Below are 21,550 nucleotides of genomic sequence, written 5' to 3'. Positions count from 1 at the left end.
ACTTGAATCACCAGACCAATTAGCCAGCGGGGGTCCTTCGTGGATGAGAGAGAGGGCGTCGGATACATATTTGAAAGTGAAGTTGAAGGAGGCAAGAAAGAATACAAAATTATTTTACCTTAATCCAGAGATGGTAAGATTTTATTGGATAGTAGTTGATACATTTTGCCCAAATGACGATAAGGATATCAAATTCCTATACATATTTGAAAGTCTTGTACACTATTTAATATTTTGTAAGCTTTTTTTTGAAAAATACTTATCAAAACAAGATATTAACCACTCAATCTTGAGACTCGTAGTAATGTACCAACTAACTTGTAACTCAAACAACAACTATAATAGTGATGAGGTCTCAACCGTTTGATCTCCGTAAAGTGATACCTTCTAACTGATGTACTCAGATGGGACGATGATGAGCATCAGGATATACACCGAGCTTTGATTAATGCCATGCATCGATCGCATCATTATGCCGATGACCATGGAAAATAATAGCACTCGAGAACCACAGAGAAAACAATAGCCTATAAGAATATGGAACCAACCATGGAGTTGACTAAACCAGGCTTGCTAACTCGAGTTAGGAAAACTGAATCTCCCTCCGAAAGGTCAATGTGCTACCAACCTTTCCCCTCTTATTGGCAAAGCTCTTGATAATATTTTATTCCCTCAGAAAATAAAATGAATATATTCCCAACTTTTAAAAGGAAGATTTGTCAAAGACAGATAATATTATCAGTCATGTTTATCAGCATGACGCTTAACAGAAAAAATTAAAACCCATCTTGCTTGTCCCCAAAAGAAAAAAACAATTTTAATCGGACACTTCAGAGAATAAAGGCTTCCTCGAGATAATAATCAGGAATCTATTTGAGAAAACCATGAAAACAATCAGATTTAATTGAAACTACTTCAAATGATGACAGCAGGTGTGCTTCTGAATCACTCTTTTTATTGCAAATGCGATCCATGAATACAATGAGAAAACATTTATCTTTAGGAGCAACAAAGTTTCTATTTTTCTGAAAAAAAAAGAAGAAAGTTAACAAAAACAAATACAGAAGGCTGTACATGTCCTTAGCTCTGTCAGTACAATTTCGAGAAGTTAATATGTTGCTAGACATCGAGTGGAAAACCATGAAGGGCTACCTCATTTTGTTAAAGTTGACATTTGAACGAGAACTGCAGCCTGTGCCCGGCAAGATGAGATGGACTTCTCAGCTACACAACCACATCAGTTCGCCGCAGCAGCAACAGCTGATTCCCTTCTGCTCTGGTGTGCTCTACTGTTCCTTCCGAGATCTGTCAGATTCCCCATCAGGTATGGCCTGATTGCACCGATAACACCAGCATGAACCGTGTTATGGTCTCTTCTACCTCCATCTTCCCTTGTTACATCTGCTACTCTCCGTGGCACAACATTTGATGACATGAATAAGTCATCCACTGTGGTAAATTCTCTATCAGCATGGGACGAATCAAGTGAGAATCCAATTGCTGCATCAAGATGTGGTGGTGGGAACCTCTCGGCTCTTGCAACGCTAGCACTAGTCATCAATCTCCGTCGCTGTAGATGGGAAAACAAAGGGATGGAACACTGATAAGACTAAAAGGCAAAACATGATTACCACAAGTGTTTCGGCTAACCTTTCTACCGTCTGAGGCCTTGATCTGTTTAGACTTAAACATGAGATTTATGCCGTAGACATTAATGCAAAACAATAACAATCTAAATCCTTTTGTGGGCTTAAATTATTTTGGTGATAATTTTAATCCATGTTCCACAAGTTAGAATTATGTCATCTGTTTCCACTCTCCTCTTGTTTCATGGTGTGCTCAGAATTTTGTTGCGCTTGCATATGTTCCTATACCAATCATGTTGAGTAGCAACATTAGATAATGCTAATGCTTCTCTAATGAGCCCATACCCATTTTATTATACTGATTCCTAACTCTGTGAGTATGATACCACATCATAGTATGATACCATTTTATTATACCCGTTTTAACCATGTCGATTGGGCTCCCCAAAATCAATCCAAGAAATCATAAACATATCATATCTGATGCCTGATTCACCTATTTAATTGCATCTTTTCTAGATAGCCTACTAATACTTGAGCCTCAATGTTGATAAACAATCATGAAATTCCCAATAACAAACATGAAGATTCTTTAATGAAGTAATAGCACAAGAGGGTCCTTAGAAGAACTGTTAACATAATAGGATTCAAAAATCAACATGAATAATTTGTGCAAATAAATTAAGCAAAATCATCATGCTTCCTCAGATTGGTATCGTAGGCATGAAGATCTTCATATTTGACATGCAACTTAATAAAACAGATTGTAAAAATGAATAATACTCACATCAAGTTCTGCTTGCACTTTGCTACTGGTTGATGGAGCTGCTGGTCCTCTGTAACTTCGATTACGCAATCGGATTCTATTAGTGGCTTCACCGTTTTCTTTTGCATTAGTTCTTTGTTTCCTGTTCATAAACAAAGCTTACATATATAAGTTCTTGGACAGAACGTGTTGATTGGTATAAATCATCAAGAACATAGTGCTCACCTTCTATCTCTGTTTTCCCTCAATTTTCTGTCAATTTCTTTGGTTGGAGGGTACTGCGGTAACTCAGATGGATCGCATGCATAGGGCTCTATGTTGAAGAACTGCAAGCAGAGACTACACAGTAATTACAAAGGAACATGTAGCAATGAGATTCTTTTTCTTTTACCAAAGCAACTGTGCCCTAATAATGCCCTAAAAAATGGTGCAAGGCCATCAAATTTATTATCCTTATTCTTGGATAAAAATGACTAATTTCTAGATACAACAATTATCATAAACTAGTACACTAGTTAAATAATAATAATATAATTTGGGTTTACAGTTCAAGTGCCATATAGATTTGAGTTCAAGGCTCTTCAAGTGCCACATATAGATTGAGTTCAAGGCTTGTCAAGCGTCACATATAGATTGAATTCAAGGCTTTTCAAGTGCCGTATGGAATGAGTTCAAGGCCTTTAGACCAAAACTAATTTCTTAGTTGGTTTACTTGTGTTGCAAATTGTTTTGCTTGTAAAAGAAGTTATTCCTGACTAGTCATACAAAGGAAGTAGCTTTCGCAATGTTTCAGCAAGCCTTCCTATATGTTTGTCATACTAGTGATAGAACTCCGAATAATTCTAGGTTTTTATTATTCCTAAACAATGCACCACATAACCCTAATTATTTTTAATAAACTACACATTTTATGCATCTAGTGATATTCTTATGCTAGAGAAAATAGACACATTAAAAGCCATGAAAATATAGATACTAACCTCACTGTTCAGGGCAGAAGTAGCTGACCCCCTTTCAAGTGGGTCAAGCGCAAGAAGTTTCTCAATGAGAGACACCGAGGAAGGTGGAAGATCTGAAAATGTTTCTGATATAGAACACTTGTATGATCCAAACGAAGTCGTCTTCTGTAATTTTAGTTTCTCAAAGTATTCTTCTGATGGAGATCCGCATAACTTAAAGATTCGATGCAACTGCTCCACCTACATTAGCATCAACAAGGGTAAAACGGACCGCGAACCAGATGGACATTAAGTCCAAAGAAATAAACTATTATTATCAATGACCAAGTACAATATGCAGAAGAGCAAATAGCTCTATCTAAACACATTCTAGTGCCAGTCTCTATAGTTCAGCTATAGTGCAGAAAATGTATGACGATAGTTCCTTGCTAATGAGTTCTCCAACAATGATAATTATTATTGGGATAATGGATTACCTCAGTCTGTCCAGGAAGTATTGGCTTCCCAGTGAGAAGCTCTGCCAAAATCAGCACTCCATAGGTCGACACCAACGCCGTACCGAGTTGCACCGAGTAAGAGCTCCGGAGGACGGTACCACAGGGTCACAACCTTACTTGTCATGGGCTTTGTGTTGTTCGGGTCAAAAAAAGTAGCCAGCCCGAAATCAGCTATCTTAAGGATTCCTTCTTTGTTAAGTAGCAAATTTGAACACTTTATATCACGGTGTAAGACACCCTGGCTATGACAATGCTCAAGACCAGAGAGTAATTGCTTCATATAGCATTTCACCTGCCATTAAGACAAACAAAGAAAAAAAGAAGCTGTAACAAAGAATTTAATGAATAAAATTAAAAAAAATGAAACTAGAAAACTTTGGTTTCGGGCGAAAAATCCTCTTAATGAATACTCCATTGAAAGAGCAATCAATCACCAATTAATGGATTATAATCTCCTCAACTCTATGTACCTCTCACAAAATTCAGTGAAGTTATTCATTAAATGGATCAGCTTTTCAGGGTCAATATAGGACGGCTACATTGTTATTATATATTTTAGAAGAATGAAGCATAAATTTATGTCTGTCATAGTCACTTGTCTACCGGAGAATGCCATCTGTGTATCTATTAAGAAATGATTATGGGAAACCTCCTTGTTAAACTTGGTGCTATTTGGTCTCTTGCCATAATGAAACCAGAGGCACGAGGCGAAGCCTTGACCCTAGAAAAAGAAAAGCCCATATGTTGAAGTCAAATGGTGATCTCAGCAGGTGAAACCATGTTATGTTGCCCATTTGAAATGGTCATGCTTCTGGAACTGTTGGCACCAAAGGAAGCAAAATCAAGTCAACAAAGCTGCACTTGGGACCATCATGATTGAGACCAAAATACATACAATATCAAGTAAACATGACTTGCCTAACCTATTGACACTAGTTTCCTGGAAGTAAAACCAGTCCCAGTCAGACCAATTGCCCATGGGAACACAAGACTGTTAGGGACAAAGAGTTATCACATTGTGTGTAACAACACATAGCATGTATGATCTCATAAATTGATGATGAATTCAAACAAAATAATGAAAATATAACTCAAAAAAAAAAAAAAACCACCAAAAGGCTACAAGATTCTGGACCTCCTCCCTCTTTTTTCATCAAATAACTTATTCTGTTAATTCTCTTCGGATATATCGAATGCCATCATTCTGATCATATCAGGAACTTGCTCATCATGAACATAATTTACAAAGCTTAATCCTTGTAGGACAGCTGGATCGTTGTTTCAAATTCCCACTCAAAGTATAAGAATTCCGAATTCTCATCAAACAGAAAAGAGGTGTAAATGATGAGAAAGGAAAAGGGACGAAAATGTCTATCTTTCTAATGTAAGCTCACGAAGAATAGCAATAGGCACCCCCAAAACCCTAAAGTTTACTTTTTTATGTCGAGATTAACATTGTTAAGGAAATTACACGAGAGGGGGTTTGGGGATTTGGATTGATCGGATCAACGACAACACACCTGGGGCACAGTGAACCGGACGCCAGGGAGCGCAGTGAGGCCGGCGAGGTCGTGCTCCATGTAGTCGAAGACCAGGTAGAGAGAGGGGGTGGTGGGGATACGGGACACCGCCAGGTCCTCGAGGCGGATGATGTTGGGGTGGTCGAGACGGCGGAACAGGGCGATCTCCCGCACCATGAACAGCACGCTGTCCACCGCCTTCACGTCCTCCACCCGCACCTTCTTCATCGCCACCAACCGCCCCCCCACCGGGTCCCTCGCCTTGTACACATTGCTGTACGTCCCCGACCCAATCTAGCAACCCAAATCAACCGCCACAGAATCGGATTTCTGGTCAACAACTCGAAAGAAGCAAATTTTTTTCCCCAAGGGATAGTATCAGAAGCGCTGACCTTCTCGAGCATCGCGAACGAATTGGCGCGACGGGGCGTGAAGCCGGCGAGGACATCCCCTGCGGCGTCAGAGAGCCAGGTCGGCCACGCGGGGGGGGCGGCAGCTGAGTTCGGGATGAAGAAAGGGCGGCGAGGGGGCTCAGGCTCCAGAGGAGGAGGGGCGCGGAGGGGGTGCCGGTGTCCAGCGGCCGAGGCCGAGGCCGCGGGGGGCCTGGACGTGGAGGCGGCGGTGATGTGGGGAGCAACGACGGGGAAGAGGCCGACTCCAGAGGTGAACTTGCCGAAGATGCATCCCATGGTGGTCACTGGGCCCTCATGCGGGCGGGAGGTGACGGTAGCGCAGCCGCAGAGGGGCTCGTTCGAAGCTGGAAGGGTGGGGACCGGGTTCCGGTCACCGCCGGAGCTCCTGTGAATGGAAGCGGGAAGGAGAAGCGGTAGTTTCAGATACGTATCTCGTCTATTAAACGGGAGTTGCAGGGAACACAAATAGGACTCATTTTCAGATCTAATTACGATCATAACACCATCGTATAATGCACGATAGCGTGGTGAAAGGGTATTTACGGTGATTTCCTATGGAACGGGGGATAGAATCGAGAGAAGAAAGTCCAAGAAGAGAAGGCAGCAGTCCACTGACCAAACCGGAAGAGGTCGTTTCTCCGACTTCACACGTGTGGCGGGAGGTGCTTTGGCGCGGTGGCATCATTAGGAAATAATAAATACTATGAAAATTAATCGATTACTTGCCCCAAAAACAAAATAAATCATCTTAGGATACTGACAGACTTAATTGGAAAAATATGTTCATCGTGAGGTCAATCGTGTATGACTTATATATCCAACATAAGTCTCATCGAAACTTGCTAAGAATTTATTTGATTTAGGACATTGCTGTTATGTTTGGTAGTCGGACGGCCTCAAAAATAAAATAAAAATAAAATAGTTATTAGTAAGAAAGTACAAATGAATTATTATTCTTCATGGGACGATTAATTTCTTTCTGGTTTCCCTACAATCAATGTGTTATGATTCAGTTTGCATGCTGATGGCATGTTAAGAGTCAAACGCACTTGGGAAAGTCAACGCGGACATAGCTGGCACACAATGTGCTGATTGCGATTTGTCTCGGCCCAACTACCATCTTTTGACCAGACGTCCGAATACGTCATGCAAACCCACTCATTTTAATGGTGCAATGTCAACAACGCAACGGACAAAATACTACAACTGAGTGATGTTCGTATTTCTTCCTAGTTGATTATATATATATATATATATATATATATATATATATATATATATATATATATATATATATATATATATATATATATATATATATATATATATATATATATATATATATATATCATATTCCAATCACTTTTGATAAGTAATTAAATCAAGTTTTTGTTAATGGTAAAAATGAAACTTTGAATATGGGAGATATTCTCATTTTACCCAATGGGTTCGAATTAGTCACCTTGATCTGAGTTGAAAGAAAAGATAAGAAATTTATCTTTTCATAAGTATCGTTTCAATAAAAAATTATTATTATGATAGATTCTATTTTCGATTAGAAATATAATAAAATCATTTTCCTCGTTCTTTCCCCTGACCTTATAGAAAGGCGTTCACTTTTTAAAATATCACATATAAGTAGGTAGGAACAAAAGAAAGGATCAAATGTATTCGTGTATACCAAGTATAAGATGGTACATATTTTATATCTAATATTTTTTATTTTTTAAATTGACACGCTTTAATGAATTCATGCTCGAAACACTAATATGATTAGTACAATACTAATACTTAAAATTAAAAATCTTATTAAATATTATATATATATATATATATACTTTAAATAAATTAATATTAATGAAAGTGCACTTTGTTGGCAGAATTTAATGATTATAGTGTCTTGAAGGATGGAGGATTTTTATTGTGCAGAGGATATATATATCCTCTGCACATTAAAAATATTATAATGATAAATATGTTATTTCATACCTGGCAAGTATATAAAATATTATAAATATCTATTTTCCACTGTTTGTGTGGAGACCAAGTTGTAAACTTCTTCTAGAAGCACTTTCTTTGGAGGTTAGAAGGTTTTCTTTTTCTTTTTCTTTTTTTCGGTCTTATCATTTGAAGCCCTTTAGAATCAATCAACAAGAAGAAAAGGTCCAACAAAAGCGCTATCCTTTGAATGAATGCCATCATCTTTCCTTGCCATCCACATGCTTTATGTTGACTAGCTTAAGAAAATGGTGTGTTGACCATTTAGCACATAAAACAAAAAGCTAGTCAATTTGGGTTGGGTTGAACGAAAGCAACTAGAGTTACACCAGGTGTTGTTCTAATGCTTGTATCTCCTATTGAACATGAATCAAATCCTCATTAATTTGCATTTTTTTTGTTTTGTTTTGAGATAAGAGGACATATTTTGGACGTTTCCGTATCCATAAAAGAAGAATACTACATGTAATGGTGTGGTAAAATGTTCTCACAAAGGTTATTGGTTACTACATTTCACATTGGTATTCACCAACTCTTCCATTGACTCTATTTAAATAGAAGAGATGGGAAGTTTGCAAATCTACAGTTGTTAAGTTTGAAAATAACATATATTTATTTTAATGAATAAATGATGAAAACAGGAATTAAATCCAAGACCTTATGATATATTATTAAAATCTTTATCAACTAAGCTAGTTAGAACCTTCGAAAATAACATACTTGTTTGAGTCAATTTGTATTTATTATTTATCATATATATTCTTCTATTTATTATAATCTTTATATCCTAAATTAACTAGTTTGAGTTAAAAGTATATGTAAAATATCTAAAATGTTATCAATGTTATATATTCCAAACTTCAATATAGAGGAATAGATAAGAAAATAATTTATTCTGGAGGTTATATATATATATATATATATATATATATATATATATATATATATATATATATATATATATATATATATATATATATATATATATATACATGTGGATTGGGTAAATAAGAACAAGAATACTCCAACCAAATTACTTAATTTATGATTGTCCAATATTTAGATTAATAATAGATGAAAATTGCATAGCTCATAAATATTTGACTCATTAATACAAACCCTTCCCCAAAGTTTATTTAATAATACAAACTCATTAATAATAGATGAAAATTTGTATGAAAAAAAAAACACTCTCACACTAAGTTTATGTAATTAAATTGAATTACTGTACCGAGTTGTAACTGAGTAAAGTGTTTGGGTTCCAAAGTCATGGCCTCAATTTTCCTAGTTTGGTAGGCAGGACTGGAGAACCAACCCAATTCCATCCTTGTTGTCTTCTTCCCGAGGCAGTTCACTTGTCAGTGGAAACGTCCCATCTAATGAAGGATGTTGCTATCGTCCTGTGATCGGTGTTGATGCTCCCTTTGACAACGGTACATCAAATAAACGCCTCTCTTTACTGTTCTTTGACACGAGAAACAAAAGCAAGGTTGAAATCGTGAACCGAGAGGCACTCTTCGATATGGTCTCTGTTCACAAATAGTTTATTTTTTCTTGCACCTGTCAATCGACAATTAATAGGTAAGAGTGAGCTACGAGAGACTGGAAAACACTTGTTGACATTCGTACCACCCAACATCAAGCGTCATGCCTCATGGGTTGTACTGCTGCAGGCCACCTGACGTCTACTTTCTAAGACATTAAGGATCACATTATTGCAGTTGGCTGACGAAGTAGACAAGATTAGCTCGAGGCACCGTGTGGGTACCTTTTTGATGCTACTCCCCGCCAAATAGATAAGAGCGTCCTTGTTGCGTTGTTCCACGAGGCTGGCTCATCAAGAAATCCATGGTGGACGGCAATCACAACAGCCATCAACCACTGCATGCCAGCGCCCACCATGCTCTCTCCGATCTAATTTTTGATTCCTAAACCATAACATCATTATCGAAAGCCCTGCTTCGTGTACTATATCTAGATGGATAAGGCTGCTAAAGATGTGAAATGTGCAGACGTAGCTTCCGAGCAGTAGTAGTGGGTCAAACAATTATTGGATAATCTCAACTACTTTGACCACATTAGGTGTTGAAACAATTATTTAGAATGATTGACCTGTGAAAGAAAAAAAATGCACACTTAATAGTCGAAACAGGCTGATATGGGCAGAAAAGTTTAGAGAACGAATGATGGTGGAGTGTCTCACCGTACAGACGCGAGTTTTAGTAGGAGCATAGCCTTTCGAGAGCCTGATTCTCGTCGCCTTTGACGCTGCTCCCCAGCGTGCTTCTCGCTAAATCCTGATTCCATTGTAGAAAGCAGGTATCAGATTCCAATCACCTGTGTTCTTAAAACTGAACAGTTGCTCATCTACTGTTTGTACCTTTTCTTCGATGCCAACAGTTATTCTCCTATCGTATTGGCTGGGTGTTCACGCAGGTACTGTTCGATGCAGAAGAATGACATCAATAGAAGTGATAACATAAAAGAACGCAACAGTCTTCATACACACACAGGTGTGCTCTTTGACCTGCTGTGCGACAACTGCATCTTTGGGATCGTCCGGCTCAGGTGCTGACAGTAGAGCTTGCGGAGAAAGCAACGCAATCTTCGACGTGAAGGCAGGGCTCCACTGATCCTTCCGAATGTCCAAGCAGATTGCTCCATGTTGACTGCTAATGTTTGGGTGCCTTCAACAAATAATGTAGGCGTGATTGGTGCCAGAAAGTTCTTGTTACTTTAGTCCACTTTCTGGAGTCAAGTGGTGTGACTTTTGTCAAATATATTACACAAGAAAATAGTATGCAAAAACCCTTATATTTCTCATGCTAGAACCAATATATGATGCAAAAGACATCTGGAAAGAAACTTCCCGCAATATATGCCATGATAGAAGCATCATAAAATAAGTTTCTACTAAAATTCTAATATTCCATCAAAGAGATTAATATTAATTAAAGCAAAAACTACTTGAAATAAAATAAAATATCATGATATCATATTGTACAATAAACCTGTAATTAAAGACAATCAAGATATAATTCTTGTCACAAAATAGTAATAGGATTCCTGGGTTGAACATAATAACAAAATCATGTAGGTACATTTACCTTCAAACAAAAGGATTAATCATTTCTGGAATCATATATATGAGATTTTGCTAATTATAGAACTAAAAGGCTTTTCTCCTTGAATGCTACCTAATCCAATAGTTCCTTGGATCTTCTTAAAAACAGGTCCTACAAAAACCTATTATGGAAGGGGGGTTTTGATGGAGGTCGAATGAAGGGGACAAAGGTAGGCTAAAGAAGGCTTTGACTTTAGAAAAACTAACCTTCACCTGAGAGGATCAATCCAGCAAAGCTCTGTCTGAAACTATTGAAGTTAAATTGTATCATATGCTAGATATAGAGTTCGAGTACTATGATTGGCTTAAGGAAATTACTCATCTATGTCTAACCCCAACAAGATCAGAATAAAAGAAAGTTGCTTCCAGTTTTGGCTTATGAACATTGCATCAGGCACTTGCCAAACCCACAATGATGCCTCAAGTTCATCCCTTCATCAACATAGAAGCTAAGAAACTCATAAATCTCTGAGGGTTCGTAAGACTGGGATCGGGATCAAGATGAACCATGGGATTTGGATCAGATCAATGAAATTATCAAATACAAATCCACAGATCAGAATTGAGTTGGCTAATATAAGAAGAGAAGAAAGTTACTTCCAGTTTGGGCTTCCAATCTTCATGGAGGGAACTTTCCCAAAGCCATAAAAGTGCCTAAAGTTCATTCCTTAATTAACATAAAAGCTAAGCAAGTCATAGAGCTGAGGTAACCAATACTTACGACTCTAAGAAAAATTAGGTTGCCAGGATGAGCCATGGGATTTGGATCATAACGACAAAATTATCAAAAACAAATCCGAAGATCAACAATGAAAAAACATAGTTTTGAGAACATTAAAGATTAATTTACAAAAAAATTAGTGTTGTTTAGGCTTAAACAATTCTTATCATTTAATGATATGTGATTATAGGATGCAATCTATAATGTAGCATATATGATGTGGCATATCCGATACTGAGTTCCGAGAACATTAAGGATTAATTTGTTGTTTAGGCTAAAACAATTCTCATTACTTAATGATATGTGATTATATGAAGCAATCTTCTCTTCCATCCATGATACACATGTGATGTGCCATGTTCATAGCTGTCTTTATTTTACACACAATTTTATTCCTCTCCCACCCGCTCCATCTAGCCTTTCCTTTTTATATATATCTCTCTCACACTCAATTAAAGGTTACCATCAAATGCTAACGACACTGAGGTCTGAGAGTGAATAGTTAATCCAGATCTACATTTGAACTTAGTTTGAAATATAGGCAACAACAGTATGATGCAACACCATTGCCTCAAAAGATCTGATGCAACAATACAACTGAAGCTAACAGAGTACATTAAACAAAGAACACATCAGAGAAGGAAGATAACTAACGCCAGCTAAAAGTACATTGATTCTTTCATCACAAAATCATCGTATATTATTCATGAACACAGAACACCACCTACTCAAAAACATAGAAGACCAATAGAACTTGACTCAATAAAGGAATCTCCTGAGAGGGAAACAAATGAATATTATTAAATCCCATCAGATCTCTATGTCCTTGTTTCTTGCAACATCTAAACTCTTGATCTGGTTTACTTTCTAAGACTATAAATAAGACTAATCGAAACAAATATAGGCTCGACTTAATCAAGCTTTTTGACTAGGATTACAGCAGTTTGCTTTCTCTGAGAAAAGCTCATCCTTGAGACCACCTATTCTAGAAACACAATGGTGTTTTCAACTTTGCCTTGGCTTCATATTAAACATGAATTTCATTGCAAAAACTAAACTTCTCATTTCATCTTTGAACAATAACATGTTCAGCTTTGATCAACCAAAACAAAAAAAGCATTTCATAAAACAATAAAGAAAATATATTTACTTGTCAACCTACCAAGAGACTGGCAGATGACATCAATTAATAAGAATTGATCATGGGAAAAAGTCAGTGTATGATGCACACATATCTAAAAGAAAACCAAAATTAGATTGTCAATCCGATTACAGACACCTGCTAAATGCTAAGTTATCGAATTTAAGTTGTCCTATCACCTCTATCATTGAGATCACTACTTTATATTGAGTTATCAAGTGAGTTGAGAAAAGATTTTATAAACGGTATAGTAGTTGTCACTAACAAATGAAAAAAGAAATTCAATAATGTAGCACAATTACTTTGTTGAAAATGCACTCATGCTAACACATATGGGGCAACTAAGAGGAATAGCTTGACTCAAACATGCAGGTAAAGAACACAAAAAATTAGTAATAAATCAAATAGCTTAGAAATTAGCATAATAAAACATGAATCAAGAAAATCGTCCAAACATTTAATGTCCATACCAAACTTTAGTTCTGAACCACATTTTAGGAGGCTCAAAGGAATAATCAACTGCAGATACATAAACCACCAACATCAGTTTTTAATTTGAATGTATAAAGATATAATTTATTTTGTGTATTAAGGAACCAGAGGAAGTAATAATCTCTGTAGAAACAACATGGAAGCATAACATTAACTAGCAACATTTTCTTGAATAGAGAACTCCAGATATCATATGATTACAGTAAAAAAAAAGCCAATCTGGCATGCATCATACTCATAGAAACAAGGACAAAGACAAGGACCTACGGCTATGATGCATGCATATATGCTATAAATGTTATCTCTTAACACGTTATATTTATGTTCATGCAAAGTAAAGCATACATGTATCTCCATAATCATTTTTGTGCCTGATGCATACGAGCATACAAACATTTTAAATATTTTATACAAAGTCTTAAGAGAGTGCATGCAACACTAAAAATCATGTCCCGTTTGCTTTCTACATAAATAACCAAAACTACAAACTAAAATGCTTTTCATTCTAAGTTGAGTTCTGAATAAACTTGGTTCTTACAGGGCATGAGGTCCTTTAACTATTAGTCGACATTTTAGAGAAAATTCTCAAATCAACATAAGCTATTAGGCAGGACTTTGGATAGTCGGTGTTTCATCGGCCCACACTAAAATGCAAAGATTCAAAAAAAATATATAATGCAAGCCAGTGCTGCTATATATCACGGCCCTCTTTTCCACAATCTGGTTCTTTGACTCAAAAAGTCAGAAAACCAAAACAGACTCACCCCTACTTAAAGGTCAATTTAGGAAGAGAAATCCATCTATTTGAAAGAAAACATTTGCGTACACGAATTGAAGTTGGCTTCTGATTGCCTTTGGCTCAGCTACCGGATGCCCTCCCCACTTTAAAAGAATTTAAAATTTTGAACATGTACTATCCCACCTAGACGCTTTGCTATACCCATCAAATTGCAGTTTGATCTCCAAGATCAATACACACACCTAATGTGACAATTTGAAGAAAACATTAGCAGGTGTAGGGGCAGTGGTTCTGTTTAAGAAAGACCTATTTGTACTAATTAAATGATAGTTCTTGCCAACTAATCAGAAGTATCTAGTTTGACTTGCAGACACAGTACAAAAACAAACTAAGCAATAGCTGTCATAATTTAGGCTCACAAATTCTAGTCCAAACAATCCCTGCTACTTTGAGAAAGGACAGAATGTCACTGAAAGTTGATAAAACTTGAAGATCCTTATATATCATGGTGATTTTAAAAGGAAAATAATGACTGAAATTTGAACTACAGTTTGAGGAAGATAAGGAAAAAGTTCATTGGAACATATCCAAAGATATCCCAAATTACAATAAACATCACAACTTGATTTTTTCATAAACTGTTAGAAATAAGTTCTTAGTTGGAGGTACGAAAGTGGCAGAAGTGGCAAATTCTGCAAGTTTAGGACAAGTGAATTATAAAGACATATAAATGCAAATAGAATACAGCATGGGCCTAATTGCAGCAACTTGCTATCACGAATTTTTCACACCTTATATATAGGTTGATCTACTGTAATGATGGTGCTGAAAATGCCATATCCATGGGCAAAGATTTAGCTCCTATCAGTTCTCGCGTACAGCAGCATGTTGACATCATTATTCTTCTTGCACACCATTGTAAAGGCACATTGACACTAGAAAGTTATCATATTTCTTAAGATTCATAAAATGGGGCTTAGATTCTATTACACATTATTTAGATAGTGATTAAATGAAGAGGGAACCGTCAAAAAAAGTTTTGACAATTCTGTTTAACCTGGAGAGGAAAAAGTCAAAACATTTGCAGGAAAAAGAAAAAGGATTCACAAGACCCTCATTGGCCACTAGAAAATGCTTTACTTGAATGATTTCTTCTATGTTTGGCAGCCTGGAGGGACATGCAAGGTTGTCTCTTTGTTTGGCTTTTTTCCTGAGAAATTAACTTTTCACTTCACGAGTCACTTTCTCCTTGTTGAATCTCATATGGCTCCTGCTACAACTTCAAATATACTACGGATGATCAATCCAACAAAAGTAGACATAACACATACTATTAGTTTGAATTTGCATGATTGTGCACACTAAGAAGTTTTGTGGTATTCGTCTTGTTACTTAATAATTTCAACCATTTCCCTCTTTGATCCCTCCATTATTTACACGACATGGTCATCAAATACACTCTTTATCATTGAAACAAAACAAGGGCTTTGTACATTCTTCTTCCAGATTATATATTCTGTTATATAACTAGTTCTCTCAACTTACAAGAAGCAACAATACACCAACCACTCTAAAAACCCTAAACCATTGCCTTGCATCAAGAAACTAATATAATAAATCTACAAACAGCAGCAAAAGTAAACCGTCATAAGATCCGTTCCACCATCGTAGGAACCCCTAACGACTCGTCATTTTTTTCTCTTGTTGAGAGAATAAGGGAAAGGGAATCGTACTCGGCAAACGGATGTCAATGTGGAAGGTGCCGCCCTTGTAGGGGGTGGATACGGGGCCGGAGAGGTGGCTCCCCCCCTCCCGGAGATGGCCTTGTTCCGGTTGCACTCTGCCAACTCCTTCTGAACCCCAGACACGTCCAACATCCTCCCCGATCACCTGAGTTCTCGGCCAGGAACGCCGCAGATACGAAGCAGAAGAGGAACCCCAAAATCGATGGAAAAGCTGATGGCGAGAACAGCCTGGGATGCGGGGAGGGAGGGTACGAAGAAAAGCGAGAGCGGCTCTCGGATCGGGTGTTCCTGCGGAACAGGTTAAAGAGAGCATGTGAGAAGAGAGCCGATTTGTGATAGATATAATTTGAAGAATATTAAGTGTAGGGAGTCCAATCTGCTTCTCAAGATTCCATCACAGACCATTTATTTACATCGGGATTCTAATTTATTATTGATAAAATTATTTAGTTCCACGAGGAGTATGAAAACTCAGAGCTTATAAGTCTGTCGGGTATCTTTTACCTTTAGAGGTGCTTTTTGAAGTTTATATGTTCTGAAAGGATAAAACTATACGGGTACGCTCGGACAATTCTTCGTGAGCCTACGAGTTGCACCAATAGCTGATCGACCAAATAGTCCTTCTCAAATTGGCACTAGAGGAATGGCTCAAGATCTGATCCCTTATCAGATTGACGCTAGAGGAAAGGTCCGAGGCCTACACCTCGACCAAACAAACTTGCTCGCGAGCTGAGGAGTATTTTTCTTTTTCGAAGCATTTTTTCCTCACAATTTGTGCTACCAAATTAATTCCTTCGATTATCTCTGTAATTTATTTAGATAGAGATGAGAACAAATATATGTTTTCGTAGCTTAATGTAGAGCCGATGTACAAATTATTGAAATTAATGTATAATATTGGAACCCTTATCTTGATTGATCTATTTAAGAATGGTTATTTTTTCTAATAAGAATTGAAAGTTTTAGGTTTACAATTGAAAAACACACGTTATGCTATTTTCCAATTTGGATGAAGATTATAAGAAATATTAGCAATATGTTACATTTTTCTCTGATTTTATAAAATTAATAATAATAATTAAATTGATTCACCTAATGACATGAATATAATAAATAAAGTTATGAAGACACTGACCTACTTTCAAAGAAATTTAGCCTTTGATGAATATAATAATTAATGAGTTGATAGAATGCTTCAATCATTAGATTACGTGGTCCTATTTAATTAGGTAAAATATATTATAGATATGATTAAATTCTGATCTCTTTGGTGTAATATTTTTGACGGTAGCAACTCGCTCTCACCGGGACCTCTAGTGACATAAAAGGTACATATCAATAGTGTATATATTATCTTGTGTAAGGTATCGGTGTTTTGTTTGAAGTTGTAAAGTCAGCTCCTTTGTGGTAGTTCGCACTCTTGCACCATAAAAGATCTCTGAAGACTTTTCCAGAATGCTTGATAGTTGTATTACGCATCTAAGATATATTAATAGAGAATAAAGGAGTAGTTGGAAGAATTGAGTTGATAAGAAGAACATCTCTGAGTGATACGGAGAGGTCAGATGATTCCAAGGCACAGCACGCATCATCTGAGGGGAAACCCCTCGGATGGGGGTTATCAGAACTATGAAGACGAGCTGCTTCTCATGGTCTGATTTCATCGCTGGATATTTCCCCCTCTCGCTTTCTTCTTCTTTCTGTTCTGTGAACTTCAACATATGGATCATAAACGGGCAGCCGCTTATGCATGCACGAGCGCAGAGCAGTGTTCGATGTTGCTGTACGATCCGCGCTGATGTGTAGGATGCTTGATCATGCACAGAGGACGTACATGTTCGCTGTCCGAATCGGGTTTTCATGGTCTTCAGGTAGGAAGAGGAAGACAACAAGATAAGCAAGAAATAGTTGGGAGTTCTTTCTTTCAGTTTCCATAACAAGAGCTCAAGCAAATTGATCTATGATCAAACAGCAAGGGATTTACATGGACATCAATATCAAATACTCCTTTAAATCATGAGGAGAGTACTAAAAGCAAATCCACAGTATTCACTCTCTTTTCTCGCTATTCGATTTCCTCCCATAGTACATAATTTTTACCACTGACGAGAAGAATCAATGACAAATCATCATGTTCTTCGGCTTCTCCACTGCTCCTTTCCATGTCCATTTCTCGACCACCCTCACACACATATCATGTCGACGTTATTGTCATCCTGCATAAATAACAAAGACGAGAGAAAACTAGTGATAAGAATCTGTGCAAACACTAATCACCAGTTTAAACCACTGTAAACTTCTTATTCTTGTGAACGAAGCTTTGATTATGTTCATTTACAAGTAATCTACAAAGAAACGGAACGCCGAATAACATAAAGATAGCATCAACAACAATCAGTGCGTTCCCTCTAGTCTTTGTTGCTGGTTTCAGCTGTCATACAGTGAACATGACAACCAAAGCACCAACCGCCATGAAGTATGAGCTCAACATACCTCCGTTTCATGGCATCACATCCTCATTTAATTCCCTTTCTCGTTGTTCTTTTAGTTTCAGTTGTGTGTATTGGCAGAAAATGACAAACGTATGGTTTATACCTCCATTGACGTCAAGCTCCTCGTCCACTGCAGGCTCTTTGGATGCATGAACGAGGTCGCCAAATTTGTCTGCCTCCACCAGCTTCAGAATATTCTCTGCCTGTGTCCATAATTATCAAACAATTATTTCGATTTCAGATAAAACTTCAAAAAGCTGCGGGAAACTTCAAGTGACCTTTTCTCGTGGAAGATCAAACACCACCACGGCGCCGTTGTAAAAGATGGTGAACGGAGCCACCGCAGGAGCAGTTTCCATCTTTGATCTGAAAGGAAAACCCATGCATGCTTCTTTATTTATATATCCTCGACAAAGAAGAAAATAGCAAATAGTACAAATTTGTGAACCTTATCTACCTCGAAGCGGAGCTCAGCACCGGCAGTGGCGTCTTTCTCTTCCCCACCGCTGCACTGGAGGTGGCGATCACGCTCTTTATGACATTCGGATTCATCTTCGAGATCTCGCCATGAAGCTCTGAGATGGCCCGACACAAGGTTAGATGTTCACTCGAAGGAGAGAGAGAGAGAGAGAGAGAGAGAGAGATGTACCTCGGAAGGACTTCTTTCGCTCCATGATGGGTTTCTTAGCAGCTCCGGCACTGTCGATGCCGAGGAAATCATGCTCCAAGGAGACACCCGACATGGTTTCCGACACCATACGCTCGTCGATCTCCTTCGGATCACACAACAAGGAACACCGAGAGATGGATTCTTAAAGGTGGCAAGCGATGGAGAGAAGTAGATGGCACGAGGAAAACGGGCGAGGCATGTCGCGTATCGAAAGAGAGAGAGAGAGAGAGAGAGAGAGATCGATAGGGACTGCCAGCGGCAGCCACTAAGCGTTTTATGCATGCATGTGTCTAGATTTTAGTACACGGAAACGTGGCAAGTTTTGTTGCTACCGAGTCAAAGAGTCCAAAGTAAACGATATATTAGTCGGCTGATGTATATATATCACATGTTTCTCGTGGATTTGAACAGCGTGTGGTTGAGATTTCTTTCTCCGAGAGAGCTACCGGTGGATAAGGACATGGACAAGTGGGGTCAGTCCGAAGGCACTCTTTCTTCTTCCCTCCATCTTCTGTGTTGGTGTGTATGTTGTGCAAGAACAGCGCTCTTCTTTTCTCCACGTTGTTTTTGGTGTGCCTTTTGTTGCTGACTTACTCAACCACCGTTCCATCGCGTCCACATAGGAAAATGTGACGTTGATGAAGTTTTAGTAGACTAATTATTTCAAGAGATAGCTTAAACAGCTTCCGAGTTGGATTCGAATGATCCAATAATTTGATATTAAGCATGTTGGATTAATAATTCATGCTCTTTGAATGTATGTGAAGTACTCATAGCATCAATATTTTTATTGGAAGGAGAACATGCAATGCATCAAGTTGACAAACCAGACATTTTCCATGTTCAGAATTCATGAAGCCCTTCAGACATATTTTGACTTTCTTACCATTTTAGAGGAAAAGAAGATTAAGTGCTGGATGAGTGGGTCACACCTCACATCAGAAGCAAAAGGCTGATGAATCTGAAAGAGCAAATTGACTTGTAGAAGACTCAGATGACCAGTGCATGGAATGCATTTTGCATGGTGATGGCAAAGAAACTTGTGATGATTGGATATGGAACATATGCACTGCCTCAATTTCACTGTAAGCTCAATGGGCTACAATAATCTTTTACTAACTACACACACTGAGTGTGACATTGATAGAGAGAGACATGGGACTTCAAGTGTTCATACCTCACACGCTCCGTTCAATTATATAAAGATACAAGATAAATGTTCGACCTTACAATAATTGGAGCAACATCACTTCAGCCAACATCCACCAAACTGCACTCAAAAACTTGCTTGGTTTGTGTGTGTGTGTGTGTGTGTGTGAGAGAGAGAGAGAGAGAGAGAGAGAGAGAGAGGACCATCAATCAACCATAGTCTTTGTCGACTTTGGATTAAATCGAAGTGTCACATATATCGTAAAATTAAAATATTATATCTTTAAACAGATTCGATAAGTAGATAAAAAAGACTATATACGACCTAATGAAATTAGACACTCATGTCAATTTCATGGTATAATATTCTGAATTTTTTTCTCTCTCTTAGGTGAAGAAAACTCCTTTAGAAAATAAAAAAAAGCATTAGCATACTTCTTTAAATATTTTTCTCTAATTTAGTTATAAATATTTATTTGTAAATAATATTAGATCATAGCAACGAGGTTCATCTATAGTCATCACAACGAATCAAGCATAAATCTCTTAAGAAGAATACACCTAAAACATTGGTCTTATGATGATATACGACACGCACTTGTCAAAAGGTTACGAAGCCACTTATCACAGTCTAAAGTGGCACGAGTCCTAATAGAGACCACTTGCGAGGCATCTATAGACTTGGACGTAGCTACTTTGATCTCGTCAATGGTTATGCTTGTTATTGGTACACTCTTTACTTTGTAGTCGAGCACGAGTTCTGCTAAAGCTCTCTCTCTCTCTCTTTTGTCCGACGACTTCTCCCCCCCCCGTTTGGTAGCCCACTGTCCATGATCTTGGAAGGGCACGAGGAATTGCAATGAGCATCAACCATGCTACGACATCGTTAATCGTTCAAAAACCATGCTAGCTAGGAGGGGTTTCTCCATCATCACTTATAATGCTACCTTTCTCTGCTTAATACTTTCTCCACGATCTTACCACTAAGATTTTCCCTATTGGTGTGGTGCAAGTCACGATGACACTTGGAATCGGGACCATAATCTTAACTCAGGCTCAATGAGTTCCTAATTGAGTTAGCGTGGTTACACCCGAAACCAACTCAATTACGATCTAACTATAACCAATTAAGATAACCGATTATGAGACTAAAATTTTATATTGTCCGGCATATCATTAGTTCATTCGGCGCTTCGTTCGATCTTTTAGCGCATCATTCTCTCATTCGACGTATTGCTCAATCAGCATGTTGACCTCCTGTAACTTTTGATCTCTTTGGTGTAATGTTCGATCCTTCGGCCCGATACCCGAACTCACAGCATGAAGTCTTTTTGCCGACACGTCGATCAATCCTTCGACCGACGTCCAATCTTCTGACATGTTCACTCTAACCCAACATCGGATTCTTCCTACTTTAATCGATTTATCTTTTTTGATCGAAGTACTGCGTCGCTCAAAATACAGATTAGATTATAAACTCTTCAATTGATTTCATCATCAAAATCCAAACTTCAACAAGTAGTGAAGCATAAATCCTT

At 37.8% G+C, this 21,550-nt stretch overlaps 2 protein-coding genes and 1 pseudogene across 4 annotated transcripts; all 3 read right to left on the bottom strand.

Moving 5' to 3' along the window:
- Nucleotides 1–935: 935 nt before the first annotated feature.
- LOC135645251 (probable serine/threonine-protein kinase At1g54610) lies at nt 936–6,254 on the bottom strand (annotated as a pseudogene). Its single transcript, XR_010498705.1, has 7 exons — nt 5,721–6,254; nt 5,329–5,622; nt 3,788–4,100; nt 3,333–3,551; nt 2,578–2,678; nt 2,374–2,494; nt 936–1,570 (listed from the first exon to the last, which is right to left on the bottom strand). The product of XR_010498705.1 is annotated as a probable serine/threonine-protein kinase At1g54610 (transcript).
- A 2,772-nt stretch (nt 6,255–9,026) lies between these two features.
- On the bottom strand, nt 9,027–17,871 carry LOC135645662 (ubiquitin-conjugating enzyme E2 27-like). Its single transcript, XM_065164287.1, has 6 exons — nt 17,802–17,871; nt 15,690–15,989; nt 13,196–13,244; nt 10,120–10,426; nt 9,943–10,036; nt 9,027–9,851 (listed from the first exon to the last, which is right to left on the bottom strand). Exons 1-4 carry the CDS (start codon nt 17,869–17,871, stop codon nt 10,168–10,170), a joined length of 678 nt encoding a protein of 225 aa, XP_065020359.1. The 3' UTR covers nt 9,027–9,851; nt 9,943–10,036; nt 10,120–10,167.
- LOC135644753 (protein TIFY 9-like) lies at nt 17,598–19,012 on the bottom strand. 2 transcript variants are annotated; one of them, XM_065162629.1, is made up of 5 exons: nt 18,843–19,001; nt 18,651–18,768; nt 18,472–18,559; nt 18,297–18,396; nt 17,598–17,917 (listed from the first exon to the last, which is right to left on the bottom strand). In XM_065162629.1, the coding sequence occupies exons 1-5, from the start codon at nt 18,949–18,951 to the stop codon at nt 17,913–17,915; spliced, it is 420 nt and encodes a 139-aa protein (XP_065018701.1). In that variant the 5' UTR covers nt 18,952–19,001; the 3' UTR covers nt 17,598–17,912. The 2 variants fall into 2 exon arrangements, with proteins under 2 accessions (XP_065018701.1, XP_065018700.1); XM_065162628.1 differs by lacking the exon at nt 17,598–17,917 and having other exon boundaries at nt 17,935–18,396; nt 18,843–19,012.
- Between the last annotated feature and the right edge of the window lie 2,538 nt (nt 19,013–21,550).

Source organism: Musa acuminata, chromosome BXJ3-8, assembly GCF_036884655.1.
Source record: "Musa acuminata AAA Group cultivar baxijiao chromosome BXJ3-8, Cavendish_Baxijiao_AAA, whole genome shotgun sequence".
In the NCBI taxonomy this organism is placed as follows: domain Eukaryota; kingdom Viridiplantae; phylum Streptophyta; class Magnoliopsida; order Zingiberales; family Musaceae; genus Musa; species Musa acuminata.
This window is presented reverse-complemented; position numbering and strand designations above follow the sequence as displayed.